The sequence below is a fragment of the Anomaloglossus baeobatrachus genome, chromosome 1, assembly GCF_048569485.1.
Source record: "Anomaloglossus baeobatrachus isolate aAnoBae1 chromosome 1, aAnoBae1.hap1, whole genome shotgun sequence".
Lineage (NCBI taxonomy): Eukaryota > Metazoa > Chordata > Amphibia > Anura > Aromobatidae > Anomaloglossus > Anomaloglossus baeobatrachus.
Window position 1 is genome coordinate 897,272,459 of NC_134353.1, and position 18,137 is coordinate 897,290,595.

Genomic DNA, 18,137 nt, shown 5'->3' on the forward strand with positions numbered 1-18,137 from the left:
GTTAAATGTAACTCTACCCCTACCACTGATTAGCAGCTGTCAATGTATACTGTACACAGAAAGCTGCCAATCAGTGGTTTGGGCAGAGTTATACGGAGCTCAGCATTCAGACCACTGATATAGCTGCAAGAGAGAAAACAGTGACTGTATCAAAATGACAGCAAGCCGACCAGCAAGTGACACATCGCTGGAATCAGATTCTCCGCTCCTACATCATGCTGCTCTCAGATTATAGAGCAAAAATCTGGCAAGACTTTCGGTGTACGCTGATCGCTCTGTATTAGATAGCTCCGTACACACTGGGTGCCAATGTTCGAGAGCAAAAGTTCTCTATACACAGGATGATGCGCTTCCCAAAACAATCTTCCGTGCAGCACAAAAGATCATTTCACCTGACGAACAAGCATTTTTCTCATTCGTCTAGTGATCAGCAGCTTGTTTTGGCAGCAAGATTTTGATGAAACCAACGCTCTTGGGTACTATTGATGCTTATAATCTCGCGGTATAAATGAAGCTTTAAACGTTGATTTGTGGATCTTTTAATTGACAGATGACCCGTGGATGTGTGAACTATTCACATTACGGCGACAATCATAAGTAGGACACGTGAAGGGACGTCACACTCCAGTCTGTCTACTGCCCACCATCCAGTTACTAACATGTCATTCACACATTGACAAGAATAAAAAAAAACAAAAAACAAAAAAAAAAAGCACAATTAACCTGATATTCTGCTTTATGACCCTCTGCGCAAGGAGGAAAGAGCAGGAGAGAAATGGAGGTTAGTAGAGACTGTGACCGGTCCAAGAGGACTGAGCACGGACGAAAGGGGACAAGGGGCCAATAACATGGCAACACCAAAGCGCACACCGGTCACACATGCAAGCATTATGCCAGATACAATTATTATCATACTGCTCTTATTATGAATTGCTGAGATTAGTGGAGAGGCGATCCGGTCACAGTGCTTTAGTACAATCAAGTATGAGATAATCTGATAATAGAGGAAACCGAGCCCAAAAAGACAACAGGCGTGCCATTAATGATCAGAAAAAGAGAATCTTACGTTAGGCACGATCATCATGACACATGGACTGAGTGATATAACTGACTGAGTTATCCATGCATCTATGGCCTCATCAAAGAAGTTTTATCCTTTTTAAAACAAGGACCTCAGACTTAAATTTTGTTTTCCCGCATCCCTGATTGCCAATTTTGCAGTCACATAGACAGGAGAGCTCGGCTGTTAAATAATGGATAGTGGATAGTCAAGACGGCGCCGACGTGGTAACTAGCCAAGACGGCGCCGACGTGGTAAATACCCAAGACGGCGCCGACGTGGTAAATAGCCAAGACGGCGCCGACGTGGTGGATGGTGAAGAGGGCGCTGACGTAGTGGATAGTGAAGAGGGCGCTGACGTGGTGGTTAGTGAAGAGGGCGCTGACGTGGTGGATAGAGAAAAGGGCGCTGACGTGGTGGTTAGTGAAGAGGGCGCTGACGTGGTGGATAGTGAAAAGGGCGCTGACGTGGTGGATAGTAAACAGGGTACTGACGTGCTGGATGGCGAAGAGGGCGCTGACGTGCTGGATAGCGAAGAGGGCGCTGACGTGCTGGATGGCGAAGAGGGCGCTGACGTGCTGGATAGCGAAGAGGGCGCTGACGTGCTGGATAGCGAAGAGGGCGCTGACGTGCTGGATAGCGAAGAGGGCGCTGACGTGCTGGATAGCGAAGAGGGCGCTGACGTGCTGCATGGCGAAGAGGGCGCTGACGTGCTGCATGGCGAAGAGGGCGCTGACGTGCTGCATGGCGAAGAGGGCGCTGACGTGCTGCATGGCGAAGAGGGCGCTGACGTGCTACATGGCGAAGAGGGCGCTGACGTGCTGCATGGCGAAGAGGGCGCTGACGTGCTGGATGGCGAAGAGGGCGCTGACGTGGTGAATGGTGAAGAGGGCGCTGACGTGGGGGATGGTGAAGAGGGCGCTGACGTGGGGGATGGTGAAGAGGGAGCTGATGTGGTGGATGGTGAAGAGGGCGCTGACGTGGGGGATGGTGAAGAGGGCGCTGACGTGGTGGATAGTGAAGAGGGCGCTGACGTGGGGGATGGTGAAGAGGGCGCTGACATGGAGGATGGTGAAGATTGTGCTAGAGTGGTGGATAGTTAAAGGGCTCGGCTGTGGCAAATAGTGAAGTTATAGCGTTAGATATACTCAGCACTATACAGCGCACAATACAATGCAGCAGAGCACACAGTACACAGCACTATACAGCAGGACACATACAGCAAGTGACGTGGTAAGAGGTCAAGAACTCGGATGATGCTTCTGCCTCATATCATCGATCTACAGACTCTGAACTATGGATTTGAGGCTTATTAGGTAAGAGTGGCTGGCTTCCCTAAGTGATCATATGTAGACCAAACCCTCTCTATAAATAAAGTGTGAACTTATTACAACGCACCGATAAAAAGAGCAGAATACATTGTGCACTCTGTATATGTGTCAAGGACACAGTCACACCGCAGATAAAGCAGCGAATATTCATTACATGGGGTAACGGAGACGCGTATTCATATTTTTGTGGACAGTGAACTTGTTCATAAAGAAAAAAAATGAAGGAGACAAAGTAGCTTGCAGCTCAACACGGCTTCCATAACGCCCATTCATTTCTACAGAGGTTATGGAAATCGTGTGGCCCAGCCGCTCTCAGCAGATAGAACTACTCTGAGTGGGGCCAAATTGTGCCCATTTTCCCTCCCCAATGTCAAGTGACTGATCAGTGTTTTAAGGTCTCAGGTGTGAATGGGGCTCAGGGGTGTTACATTTGGTGTTCTCTCTCACACACTCTCTCATACTGGTCACTGGAAGCTCAGCATGGCTTCTCATAGCAAAGAGTTCTCTAAGGACCCGAAAAAAAAAAAAGAATTGTTGCTCTACATAAAGATGGCCGAGGCTATAAGAAGATTGCCAGCACCCTGAACATGAGCTGCAGCACGGTGGCCAAGACCATACAGCGGCTTACCAAGACAGAATCCACTCAGAACAGACCTCATCATCATCGACCAAAGAAGTTGAGTGCACGCGCTCAGTGTCATATCCAGAGGTTTGTCTTTTCAAAATAGACGTATAAGTGCTGCCAGCATTTCTGCAGAGGTTACAGGGATTGGGGGATCCACTTGTCAGTGCTAAGACCATATACTGCACCATATTGTTCTGCAGGGATGTCATCCCAGAAGGAAGCCTCTTCTAAAGATGACACACAAGAGTGACCACAATTTACTGAAGACAAGCAGACAAAAGACATGCATTACTGGAACCATGTCCTGTGGTCTGATGAGACCAAGATAACCTTATTTGGTTCAGATGGTGTAAAGCATGCGCAAAGGCAACCAGGTGAGAAGTACAAAGACAAGTGTGTCCTGCCTACAGTGCAGCATGGTGGTGGGAGTGTCATGGTTTGGTGCTGCAGGGAGCTACAATTCATTGAGGGAACCATGAATGGGAACATGTACTGTGACATACTGGAACACAGCGTTATCCCCTCCCTTCAAAAATTGGGCTACAGGACAGTATTCCAGCATGATAACGAACCTAAATACACCTCCAAAACAACCACAGCCTTGCTAAAGAGACTGAGGGTAAAGGTGCTGGACTGGCCAAGCGTCTGTGCAGCTTTCTGAAACAAAAGATGGAGGAGCTCAAGGTCTCTACCATCCAACAGCTCTGTGATGTCGTCATGAAGGAAAGAAGAGGATCCAGCGGCTCCTGTGAGGCGCTAGTGACCTCCATGCCCAAGAGAGGTAAGATAGGCCTTGAAAATAGAGACACAAAAGATTGACACTTTGGGCACAATTTGGCCATTTTCACTTAGGGGTGTACTCACTTTTGTTGCCAGCGGTTTAGACATTAATGGGTGCGTGTTGAGCTATTTAGAGGGCACCAAATTTACCCTGTTATACAAGCTGCACACTGACACTGCACATTGTATCACAGGGTCAGATCTTCAGTACTGTCCCATGAAAAGATATATAATATTTACAAAAATGTACGCAGATATGGTATATAAAAAGCCCAAAAAATCAACATCTATTGACCCATGGGTGTCTACATAAGTGTAAGCTCTTGTAGCGCCCCTGAGCCACTCAGGGCACTACTAGGTACTGTATCCTCACCAGGATGCAGGGCCTACCCCCTGGGACAAGGAACACCAGTGCCAGTAACACCTAAACACACCAAAATCCCAGTTTCCACTCCACACCAGGGGTCATTGGCTAGTCGGACACAAGGGGATAGCCACCTAGTGTCGGAGCCAGACCAGGGGACTAGACATCCTGGTGGGAGGGGACAGTCAGTTGGTAGTGGAGAGTGAAGAGGAGAGGTGCCTGAGAGCTGGGTCGTGTAACGGTGATCCGGGGGCACCAGCAGTAACGCAAGGATCAGGGTTCGGGACACAGAACGCCCCAACAGGGTCCACACTGCCCGCCGTATGGACAAGGAGACTGACACAACAAGGGACAGTCTGGCCACAAACCGGTTCAAGCTACGGGGACCCAACCACACTGAGGGTGCCGGGAACAGAGCAACAGAGTCATCAAACTGGCACTGGATCTACACGGACCTGAACCAGCCGTCCAAGGGTCAAGAGTGAGTAGAGACCGTTAACTACAACCATGGTGTGGCCTCCTTTATTAACGGCGAAAGTCTCCGTCATACAAATCCCCAAGCTCAGCCCTACCTGAGGAGGGCCTACCACTACAGCTGCCATTACCACCAGCCCTAGGAGTAACCAACTCAGCAGTGGCGGTTTCACCACATTAACCGCAACCTGCAGGTGGCGTCACACTAATTATTTTAATCTCTCCTGTAAATATTCCCCATTAAAAAGCCCCCAGGGCACGGGAACGGGCAACGGCCACCAAAGTGACATTCCCCAGCTGTAAACTGCCCGGGACCGAGTAGCCCATTCTCTGGGCGACACACTCTCTGCTCCTGGGCCCCATGTGCTGCTTGCAGGCACGGTCTTCTGTATTAGGCTACTTTCACACATCCGTTTTTTTCCATCAGGTACAATCTGGAAAAAAACGGGTAAAACGGATCCGGTACGGCATCAGTTTTATCCCCATAGATTTGCATTGTTACTGGATTGTACCTGATGGCTTTGCGTTGCATCAGTTTTTTCCGGATGCGGCAAAATTAGTTAAAGCGGCGGCCGGAGGCAACGTAGCTTGCAACTTTTTTTGTCCGGCAAAAAAAAAAAACGCATCGCGCCGCATCCGGCTGCTGCGGCGCATTTTTCAATGCATGCCTATGGACGACGGATGCGGCGCGATGCGGAAAAAACGCATCCGGCCGCCGCATGCGTTTTTTTCCACTGCGCATGCTCAGTAGCGTGCCGCAACCGGGAAAAAAACGGACGGGCTGCATGTAAAAACTTATGCAAAGGATGTGGCGTTTTCGCCGCATCCGTTGCATAGGTTTCACAGCCGGATTGAGCCGCAGTGCTAAAACCGGAGGTGTGAAAGTAGCCTTACTCGGTATTTTCATATAAACTGTTAATCTGCAAATACAGTAATTAAAGCTGCCGCACATGAGAGCGGGGAGCGGGGACCACGTGATCATCGCCTGATCCCACAGGCAAGAGATAATTAAAAGGTTTCACCCTCCAAGTTCCTACACAACAGGCACGTTCCCGGGACCTATTAGGTAAAGACAGTGAACTGAGTGGGTGGTGCAGAGACTCCCCCGCCAATTACTGTCATTTCTGCAGTCTAATAATAAAATCAGAACATTCGGGCCAAATGCAAAATAAGTGGCCGCTCCTCTCCCGCAGAACGCTGTACACAGTACGAGCTCCTGGAAAATACCATAATGTGGCAAGCTTTACACAACGGAATGATGAAAAAATAACAACTTGATTTTTATAAAGAAATTGTTATAACAAAATAATCCATAAAATCGAAAGTATTTGGTCACTTTGGATCAACCACGCTGTTACACCCCTGTCCGGGATCTGGGCCCCGGGTCCACTGAAAATTTCTTGTGATCCACATCGGGCTTCACAAGTAGCCAGTTGTGCCCATGTGTCTTCATAATAAGAATTTAATGTTCCTAGGACTTTTAGTTGATATTTCTGAGCTCTTCAGTAAGTCTGTTTGCCTGCAGCTTCCAGGTCTTTACCTACCTGGCTATAGTTTGCTGTATCTCTGCTGTGTGTCCCCCTGCAGCTTCCAGGACATCTATCTCTACCTGCAGCTTCCTATATCTCTGCTATGTGTCCACCTGCAGCTTCCAGGACCTCTATCTCTACGTGCGGCTTCCAGGACCTCTATCTCTACGTGCGGCTTCCTATATCTCTGCTATGTGTCTACCTGCAGCTTCCAGGACCTCTATCTCTACGTGCGGCTTCCAGGACCTCTATCTCTACGTGCGGCTTCCTATATCTCTGCTATGTGTCTACCTGCAGCTTCCAGGACCTCTATCTCTACGTGCGGCTTCCAGGACCTCTATCTCTACGTGCGGCTTCCTATATCTCTGCTATGTGTCTACCTGCAGCTTCCAGGACCTCTATCTCTACGTGCGGCTTCCAGGACCTCTATCTCTACGTGCGGCTTCCAGGACCTTTATCTCTACCTGCGGCTTCCAGGACCTCTATCTCTACGTGCGGCTTCCTATATCTCTGCTATGTCTCTACCTGCAGCTTCCAGGACCTCTATTCTCTACCTGCGGCTTCCAGGACCTCTATCTCTACGTGCGGCTTCCAGGACCTCTATCTCTACCTGCGGCTTCCAGGACCTCTATCTCTACGTGCGGCTTCCATGGTATTAAGACTTTCTAGTTACTCCAGAGTTGTGTGTGCTACCCGCTTCTGGTCTCCAGGACGTCTCCTATTTGCCTGCGGTTTCCAGGTCTTTAGCTACCTGCCTGCAGTTAGCTGTACATCTGCTATGTGTCCCCCTGCAGATTCCAGGACATTTGCTGCCTGCGGCTTCCATAGTATTAAGACTTTCCAGTTACTCCACAGTTTTGTGTGCTACTTGTCTGTGGTCTCCAGTACATATCCAGTTTGTCTGTGACTTGAAATTCATCAGCTACCTATCTTTGGTTTTCAGTATCTCATAAACCCGCCTACGGTCTCCAGGATGTCTGTGTCTTCCAGTATTCATTGGTATAGATAGCCTTCCTGCTGGATTCATCTCTCCCCCTTTTGGACCCAGCAGGAGCTCTCCTTCCACCCAGCTGCTGATCATCTGTACTCTCTTGGTGCTTACATTCTCCCTTCTTCCCTGGACTGGTGCTGGTGATATTTTTCAGTTCATTCAAGCCATGGTTGCAAGCAGGTGGCTTGTACTCCTCTGTGGTATCGTTGCTGAAAACTTTGTTGAACTTCTATCTGAGTCATCTGTGGATGAGTAATTCATGCATTTATCCTCCTGGTGTCCTCTATGGGGTTGACAAAGAGCTCATCCCATCTGTTCCCTATATAGGGTCCAGAACTAGTGATACCTAGGGTCAGGTATCTGGCTCGGCGCATAGGTGCGGAATGTAGGTTGGTGAGGGACCCCAGGGCCCAGCAGTAGTTTTGGTCAGGGGTCACCATTTTCCCCTTCCCTAAACACAGGGTTTTCCTTTACTTCCGCTTGGGACTTCACCGTACTTAGCATGACACTACTTATCTGTGGTCTTCAGGATACCTCTTGCCTTCCAGCGCTTTCCAATATCTCAACTATCTGCCTGTGGTTTCCAGTACCTCTGCTGTCTGTGCCATGCATGATTCACCCATTTGCTACATCAACGCCTGTGGCCAGTATGAATCCAGACCTAGTGAGCGCCAACATACAAACAAGCCCTTCGTCTATGGTCATCAGAAAATTACCTATTGTTTAAATCAGATATTGGTTTACATATATTTAAAGAAAATGGCAATTTTTTTCATATTCCAATCCATATTAAAGAAAAAAAACAAACGAAAAAAACCCGATATATATATATATATATTATATATAAATATAAATAAAAATAATTATATTATTAATAAATGTAATCTTGCAATTTTCATACTGGCCATTGGGGATCTTTTAGGAAGTGCTTACTGCGAGACTCTACATTATCCGAGGCAGGCTTACAATGACAGGTAACACCTATCTATATACAGCTGATAACCCAAAAAAAAAAAGCCCAAGTGGCAAATGTAAAAATTGCAAGCGCTCTTTTTTTTTTTTTTTTTAATACAAATTGTGATATGTAAAAAAGATCTACATGTCCCCTATAATAAGCTACAGCAAAATATGCACTGTACACATATTGTACATTAAGCAAAGAGTGGTGAGATCCTGAGCGCTAACAGGAATCCTGAGCAATTGTGAATGTATGCTTGGAATGTAAGATACGATGTGATCTGAAGCTCAAAACTTGATCTTGCAAAGTTTCGCAAAGTTTCTTAACATGACAAAGATTTAAATGGAAGAGATCATCAATTTTTTTTACATTAATCTGAGAGTAGCATAATGTTTGATAAAAAAAAATATCAGTTTTATCACCAGTGGATTTTCACTAGAAGACTAAAAAAAAAAAATGGCGTCATATTCAGGGGGTGTAACAATCACAGTTGCAAGTGCTACCGCGACCTGGTCCAAGCAGGAGGTGGGGCCCGCTGACTTCAACAGCTTATTCAGCTGGACGTGCAACCGAGGACGATCAACTAATGTGTATTGCGGCGCAGAGACCCGCCGGGTGCTTCCACTGCAATACAAGCTGGAGAGGCCGCCAAATGACGTCAGCATGCAAATCACTAGTGACACATGGCAGTGACATGTGCTGCCCGATGCTTGCACGCTGAAATCACCTGATCACTTCTGACCTGGCTATGAAAGAGGACATTGCCCATTGTGGAAACTGGAAAGGAGAGTAGAATCATTTGGGGTTTTTTTATATTTGATGGAAAAGAACCGCAGAACAGGGACATTATTACTGGAAGAGATCCAGGATGGGTGTATTATACCAATTATACCAGGATGAGGTATAATGGGGTATATGGGGTACATATATTACTGGTAGGGGCCCAGGATGGGGGGCATTATACCAGGATGGGGGACATATATTACTAGAATGGGCCCAGGATGAGGGTATTATACCATTTATACCAAAATGGGGGACATATATTACTAGAATGGGCCCAGGATGGAGGTATTATACCAATTATAATAGATTGGGGAACATATATTACTGGAAAAGGCCCAGGCTGGGGGGCATTATACCAGGATGGGTGTAATATATTAGTGGAAGAAGCCCAGTATGGAGATCATTATACCAGGAAAGTGAGATAGAATACCAGAAAGGGGCCAAAAATGGAGACCTTATACTAGAATGGGGGATATTATTATTTAAAGGGGCCCAGGGTGGGGAACATACCAGGAAAGGGAGACATTAAACCATCAAGTGGCACAAGATGGGAGACATTATTACAGAAAGATTCCAGGATGGTGACATTGACACAGCAAAGGGGCACAAGATTGGGGACATTATTACAGCATGGGGGGCACTGTTACAAGAGAGGGCTAACACGTCTTCACAGGATCTCGAACGTCCATACATCTCACGAACATGCAGGTGGGGGCCCAGGTCCAAATTTTGCCCCTACTTCATGCTACTCTTGGCTGGGGCAGCAAAAACCTGGGAACAGATTCCCTTTAAAAACAAAATAGATCAGTACTCATAGATATTGCTAAAGTAGAAACTATGGGGCAGATTTTGAAAACCAGAGGCTGAAAACGGTACCTGCAATTCAAAAGCAAGATATTCCCCAGGTGGAATCCAGCAGATTTCAGCCATATTTTCCTTCTTGGCTTTAGTTGAACAAACGGCCGTGGATCGTGACACGTTACTGTTATATAAAGTTGTACTTATCCACTGCACAGACAGATCATGGCTCCCATAGGAATAATGAGACCACGGAGGCCACGTCTGGCCTTATTGTCCCTTTCAAATCCTGTAGCAAAGTCTGTGCAAGTGTCATTATATGTAGAGGGGGCAGGAGGCTGCATACAATGAACGACTCGAATAAGACACGGCTGATGACCGTGGTGGCGACTGCCATCTACACACCGGGAAGGAGTTGGCTCTCACTTAATCCTCAAGTAAATGGTTAGTAATTAGCAATTACACAGAATTAGGATGTATTTTCTGAGGTGATAAAGAGAGAAAGGTTTTCAAAAATGTTCTACAATACGTCTATTACCAAGCAGCAGACAAACAATAACCTACTGATTACCAGAGATTATGCTCCACAGCTGAAACAATACAGCTCTGACCCCAGAGAGGTAATCGTAACCCCAGCACTCCGTGTTCCCAAGAAACCAGATGGTCCGACACAACCAGGGCCACCTCCACCGGGGTTACCTGCCCAGGGCCCACCTTCACCAGGGTTACCTGCACCAGGGTTACCTGCACCAGGGCCACCTCCACCGGGGTTACCTGCCCCAGGGCCACCTCCACCGGGGTTACCTGCCCCAGGGCCACCTCCACCGGGGTTACCTGCCCCAGGGCCACCTCCACCGGGGTTACCTGCCCAGGGCCCACCTTCACCAGGGTTACCTGCACCAGGGTTACCTGCCCCGGGGCCACCTCCACCAGGGTTACCTGCCCCAGGGCCACCTCCACCGGGGTTACCTGCCCCAGGGCCACCTCCACCGGGGTTACCTGCCCGAGGGCCACCTCCACCAGGGTTACCTGCCCCAGGGCCACCTCCACCGGGGTTACCTGCCCCAGGGCCACCTCCACCGGGGTTACCTGCCCCAGGGCCACCTCCACCGGGGTTACCTGCCCCAGGGCCACCTCCACCGGGGTTACCTGCCCCAGGGCCACCTCCACCGGGGTTACCTGCCCCAGGTTCACTCCACAACCTACACTGATAACAGGAGACAAAAGACGGGACACAACAATGTCCTTGTAATATAATGGGAAAAATGCTTTAAACCAGAAGATGTATATGTCCACCCAGGTTATACCAGCTGTACATATATAATTAAATACAGAATTAATGATATACTATATAATAATATAATATATAGTATACAATTGTATTATTTTATTATATATATTATATAATTATATACAATTATATCCAGTTTATACCAGCAGGGTCCACCTCACTAAATGTAAGATGATGTATAACATACACCAGCTGTACGAGGGGCTGCTGATAAGTCTTTGGCTTTGTGATTTGTTTTGTTTCTATGGTAACGAATGTTACATCACATAAAAGCCTTGTGTGTCTAATATAGGTTTTCAAAATTTTGTGTTTGTTGCTTATGGCAACCGTGTTCTACGCACGCGGGAAAACAAAAAGGTGGCATCTAACGCGATATTCACAGCAACTTTGAGCAGAGGAGTGATATAATTCTTGTTTCTGCAAAGGAAGTCCGCCAAGGATACTCGTGGCGATATGTCGCAGACATTGGGGGATCAATGCCCTTCATATTCCACAGTTAAGAACTGGGTTGCCAAATTTAAAACGGGCAACTTCAGCCCCAATGATGAGGAACGTCCTGGACGACCGAGAGTGGTTGTGGTTCCAGAGATGGTCGATGCTGTGCACAACCTCATACTGGAGAATGCACGAATTTCAGCTAAAGCAATAGCAGACATCATGGGGATTTCCCGTGAATGTGTTTGTGTCATTATCCATGAAAATTTGGACCACAGATCAGAGAAGCAGCAAGTGAAAACTTCCCGATCCATTTATCAGCGTTTCTGGACTGATAACTTCCTGGAGCCACTGGTCACTATGAGACCTGGATTTATTTGTTTGACCCTGAAAACAAGGAGCACTAAAAAGAGTGGAGGCACAGGGGTTCTCCTCATCCAAAGAAGCTCAGGGTTCAAAAATCAGCCACTAAGGGGATGGCGACTGTGTTCTTGGATAAGGAGGGCGTGCTGCTAGTGGACTAGCTTCAAAAGGGTTCCACCATCAATGCAAGGTATTACATTGAAATTTTGGATCAATTGAAGGCAGCTCTGAAGGCCAAAAAGGCGCGGCAAGCTGTCCAAAGGAATCTTGTTACTGCAAGACAACGCCTCTGCTCACACTGCACAAGTGACCACGGCAAAACTGGCAGAGCTGTGCTTCCAGCTGGTTGACCACCCACCTTATTCACCAGATCTAGCTCCCTTCGACTATCATCTGTTTCCAAGCCTGAAGAAACACCTCAAGGGTACCAAATGTCACACCATTTCTGATGCCATGACTGCTATTGATGCCTGGTTTGAGGCACAACCGAAATCCTTCTTTTTGCTAGGCTTACAGAACTTGGAATACCGATGTAATAAGTGTGGTGACATCAGTGGAGAGTATGTGGAATAAATGTAAAGTTTCATCACCCTATCTCGTTTCTTTCTGGGTAAAGCCAAAGACTTAGCAGCAGCCCCTTGTACATACACAATTAACTATATAAAGAGGATACCCAGGCTATACCAGAAAGCTCCATATACAGTGGGTACGAAAAGTGTTCAGATCCCTTTAAATTTTTCACTATTTCTTTGAAGCCATTTGGTAAATTCAAAAAAGTTAATTTTGTTTCTCATTAATGTACACTCTGTACTCCATCTTGACAGAAAAAAAATTGTAGAAATTTTTGAAAATTTATTAAACAAGAAAACTGAAATATCACATGGTCATAAGTATTCAGATCTTTTGCTCAGACACTCTTATTTAAGTCCCATGATGTCATTCCCTTGTGATCCTCCTTGAGATGGTTCTACTCCTTCATTGAAGTCCAGCTGTGTCTAATTAAACTGATATGACTTGATTTGGAAAGGCGCACACCTGTCTATATAAAAGAGCTCACAGTGCATGTCACACCAAATGAGAATAATGAGGTCAAAAGGAACTGCCCAAGGAGTTCAGAGACAAAATTGTGGCAAGATCTGGCCAAGGTTACAAAAGAATTTCTGCAGTACTCAAGGCTCCTAAGAGGATGGTGGCCTCCATAAGCCTTAAATAGAGGAAGTTTGGGACCACCAGAACTCTTCCTAGACCTGGCCGTCCAGCCAAACTGAGCAATCGTGGGAGAAGAGCCTTGGTGAGAAAGGTAAAGAAGAACCCCAAGATCACTGTGGCTGAGCTCCAGAGATGCAGTAGGGAGATGGGAGAAAGTTCCATAAAGTCAACTATCACTGCAGCCCTCCACCAGTTGAGCCTTTATGGCAGAGTGACCCGACGGAAGCCTCTCCTCAGTGCAAGTGCAAGACATATGAAAGCCTGCAAAGACTTTGCAAAAAAACACATAAAGGACTCCCAGGCTATGAGAAATAAGATTCTCTGGTCTGATGACACGAAGAAGCAACTTTTTGGTGATAATTCTAAGCAGTATGTGTGGAAAAAAAACAGGCACTGCTCATCACCTGCCCAATCCCAACAGTGAAACATGGTGGTGGCAGCATCATGCTATGGGGGTGTTTTTCAGCTGCAGGGATAGGACGACTGGTTGCAATTGAAGGAAAGATGAATGTGGCCAAGTACAGAGATATCTTGGAAGAAAACCTCTTCCAGAGTGCTCTGGAGCTCAGACTTGGCCGAAGGTTCACCATCCAACAGGACAATGACCCGAAGCACACAGCTAAAATAACAAAGGAGCGGCTTCGGAACAACTCTGACCATTCTTGACCGGCCCACCCAGAGCCCTGACCTAAACCCAATTGAGCATCTCAGGAGAGACCTGAAAATGGCATCCACCAAGGTTCATCATCCAACCTGACGGAACTGGAGAGGATCTGCAAGGAAGCATGGCAGAGGATCCCCAAATCCAGGTGTGAAAAACTGTTGCATCATTCCCAAGACGACTCATGGATGAACGAGCTCAAAAGGGAGGCGTCTACTCACTACTGAGCAAAGGGGCTGAATACTTATGACCATGTGATATTTCAGATTTTCTGGTTTAATAAATTTGCAAAAATTTCTACATTTGTTTTTTTTTTCTGTCAAGATGGGAAGATGGGGTGCAGAGTGTACATTAATGAGAAAAAAATGAACTTTTTTTCAATTTACTAAATGGCTGCAATGAAACAAAGTGAAAAATTTAAAGAGGTCAGAATACTTTCCATACCCACTGTATAACTATATACAGAAGATGCCCAGGTTATACCAGCTGTACATATATAACTATATACAGAAGATACGCAGGTTATACCAGCTGTACATACAGTATATACGGTACATACAGGAGATGCCCAGGTTATACCAGCTGTACTTATATAATTACATACAGAAGATGCCCAGGTTATACCAGCTGTACATATATAATTCTATACAGGAGATGCCCAGGTTATACCAGCTGTACATATATAATTACATACAGAAGATGCCCAGGTTATACCAGCTCTACATATATAATTCTATACAGAAGATGCCCAGGTTATACCAGCTGTACATATATAATTAATTACATACAGAAGATGCCCAGGTTATACCAGCTCTACATATATAATTCTATACAGAAGATGCCCAGGTTATACCAGCTGTACATATATAATTACATACAGAAGATGCCCAGGTTATACCAGCTGTACATATATAATTCTATACAGAAGATGCCCAGGTTATACCAGCTGTACATATATAATTACATACAGAAGATGCCCAGGTTATACCAGCTCTACATATATAATTCTATACAGAAGATGCCCAGGTTATCTCAGCTGTACATATATAATTATACACAGGAGATGCCCAGAATATACCAGCTGTACATATATAATTATATACAGGAGATGCCCAGAATATACCAGCTGTACATATATAATTATATACAGGAGATGCCTGGGTGATGCTCCTTGCAGCATATAAATACACATTACATGCCCATTTTCTCATTAACTTCTGAAGTGTCTGTGCTACACTGCAAAACATTAATTTATAAGACAAGACAGAAGCTTTAATCCAAGAGGCCCCTGAGCCTTGTGAGCGGCGGAAAAGTGATTCTTATTGTAATGAATACAGCTTAACCCTGTAAGGTCTGGACAACTATGTGCACTGAACGTTGCTCCAAGGACATCAGACTCTACATAACCGAACGTGCGGCACAACCGCTCAGATATAAATACCCTGAAGAGATCTGCTGTACAAAAGATTTAATTATCCTATATACACACACACACATCAAAAGAGGCCACCTAGGCGGCAACAAAGAGCCAGGATCTCTATACAGAATCTGCGTCACCCACGAGACTGATCCAATATTCATGAGAATGCGGCTAACTACACGATTCAGAAACTGGGGGGTAGGTTTTGGGGTATTGGCCGCAATTTTGGGTTAGATGCCTTTTCTTCACCTTGTGTAGGGTGCCTTTAAAAACGTAACATGGACATTATAGTTATAAGCTGCGGAGTATCTACCATGCACAGGTGCTCAGTCCTCATAACTAATGACGGGCGACCACTACCATGCTCGGGTGCTCGGTACTCGTAACTAGTGATGAGCGACCACTACCATGCTCGGGTTTCGTAACTAGTGATGAGCGACCACTACCATGCTCGGTACTCGTAACTAGTGATGATCGACCACTACCATGCTCGGTACTTGTAACTAGTGATGAGCGAGCACTACCGTGCTCAGGTGCTCGGTACTCGTAACTAGTGATGAGCGAGCACTACCATGCTCGGGGTTCAGTACTCGTAACTAGTGATGAGCGACCACTACCATGCTCGGGTTTCGTAACTAGTGATGAGCGGGCACTACGATGCTCGGGGTTCAGTACTCGTAACTAGTGATGAGGGGGCACTACCATGCTCGGGTGCTCAGTACTCGTAACTAGTGATGAGCGACCACTACCATGCTCGGGTGCTCGGTACTCGTAACTAGTGATGATCGACCACTACCATGCTCGGTACTTGTAACTAGTGATGAGCGAGCACTACCGTGCTCAGGTGCTCGGTACTCGTAACTAGTGATGAGCGAGCACTACCATGCTTGGGGCTCAGTACTCGCAACTACTGATGAGTGAGCACTACCACGCTCGGTTGCTCGTTAGCCGTAACGAGCAGTTGATACGCGAATGAGCGCGACATGAGTATCCAAAGTAAAGTCAATGGGAAACTGGCATATTTCTTGAAGGTTTCATGGAAAAATGCTTGAGTTACCCAATGACTTCCATTATACTCATGTGCTCAAGTCTCACCCATCCAAGCGTTCACCTGCTCATTACAAGTACCGAAGACCTGACCATGGTAGCGCTCGCCCATCACTACTTGTCACACTATTTCTGAGCTCTATTGCTTTGATGAAGCCCAAAAACCTGATTCTTTTCTTCTACCTCTCACTTTGAGAGAGTTGAAACCTCTCCATAGACTTTAGACATTGACGAAACTGTCTGAATCAGCAAACCTTCGTCCAATGTGCTTGGCAACTTTTAGGACCCAAAGCAAATACTGCAAAAGAGCCCCTTATGAACAATGTGCGTATTATGTGGCCAAGTAGCCTTTGGACTCCCTAAGGGACTAGGGCCCATGCGCGACAGGTAAGCCATAGCCCTAGAGAAGACTCTAACTGGATGATTAGTAGAGACGTTGGTTGGTCTACCTCTGCAGCATATCAGCATTTTAAGGCATCAGTAATTTTATGGACGCCAAGAGCTCGACTTTTTGGACCCAACAGAGGCAATCGCAATGACCCAATCTATAGAGATGAAAAAAAGCTGATACTGCAGACAATAGGATAAATTTGAGAAGATCTTAGGGAGCAAATATGAGATTGACAAGCAAATTAATTTATAGTTTTAAAGGGATTCATCTGAAGCTGAAAGTACTAGAATTCCTCATTTAATTCCGAATTCTCAGCAAAGGTACCCTTACACAGAGTAAAGTGGAGGAGATCACCAACTTTGGCAGCGTTACCCATTTCTTGTGTAGTGGCCTCCCAACTCCTCACCGACTGATGATGTTGGGGGTGCAGCACCTTAAGTTCCAACACCTGATTCTTTTGTTTTCAGGGGAGATAAAGCATCCCCAATGGATCTGGCAAATGCTTCATCCCCTCTTCCCATGAAAAGCACATGCATGCTCAGCTGAACTGAATGTGTGTGTGTATAGGGAGTTCGAGGATGGGGTGATCAACCACACGCAGAAAGCTGGCCAACAAGGCCAGTGGGCACTGTAATTGCAGCCATAATTGGTGGTCACCAAGTTAATGACCATCAAGACTTCAAACATAGCAACCTGTTTCACTTTATGGAAAATTCTTCAGAGACCGCAGGAGAAGAGCTGAACTGAAGGTTTCAAGCCCCAGGGAGCAAAAAGGTAAATGGGCCGCAATTTCGGGAATGAACAATATGTTCTATGCAAGCGGCTGGTGGATGATGGACGGTTCATTGCGGGGGAGTATCTGACTGACATGATTTGATTGGGAACCTGCACGGCAGTCACAGCTTCCATTCAGATCAGCGGACTCTGGCACTCGTGGGCCGTTAAGTACATTTAATAAAACGTTACAAACCTGTCATTTATGGAACAACGTGATCATATTAATCTACAGGAGCCATAACAATGCACTCACGGCCTAATAGGAAAGTTTCAGAAAAGTACAAATTAGACAGAAGCTCTGCTGAGAGTGCGGAGAGGGAAAAATGACTGTGGAATTACCAGGAAAGACCGCTTTCACGAGAACGATAATAAGGTGGTGAAAGGGTCAACTGGACACAAGAAGCGTGCGTTTATAGAGAAACTAAAAGTGCATTACAAAAAAAAGAAATCACAGATTACGTTCATGAAATGTATTTTGGAGCTGGAGCAGAGAACAGCTATTAAAAAGGAGAGTGACTATGACGGGTCCGGCACATTCAGAGACTATACATTGATTTTAATGGACATTGTGTAATGTTTCTTTTTCTCTCCGGGGGAGCTGCATGGAAATTAAACCGCCGTGAACAATGCTTTTATACGTATCGGAGGACACCTCGAAAAAAGAAAGAGGATCCAAACCAGGCAACCTGTTTAAGGAGGTCTCATACCCAAAAAGTATTTTTCGATCAAGCCGATAACGCAGCCTGGAATGAGTGCTGGCAGAAGATAAGTCTCCTCTCCTCACAATGAGAATTTAACACCTAGAATAATTTTAGCCTGGTTGCTAGGGAAATACTGCATATCCACATAC

At 46.1% G+C, this 18,137-nt stretch overlaps 1 protein-coding gene across 5 annotated transcripts in view; it reads right to left on the reverse strand.

Annotated features, from left to right (window-relative positions):
- UNC13B (unc-13 homolog B) overlaps nt 1-18,137 on the reverse strand; it is a 436,326-nt gene that overhangs the window by 160,182 nt on the left and 258,007 nt on the right. For 2 of the 5 annotated variants that reach the window (XM_075327025.1, XM_075327058.1), the window contains exon 3: nt 724-746. The exons of the other annotated variants lie outside the window; for them this stretch is intronic. In XM_075327025.1, the coding sequence (XP_075183140.1) occupies nt 724-746 (23 nt within the window). The remainder of the gene's footprint in view (nt 1-723; nt 747-18,137) is intronic. 5 annotated transcript variants of the gene reach the window in all.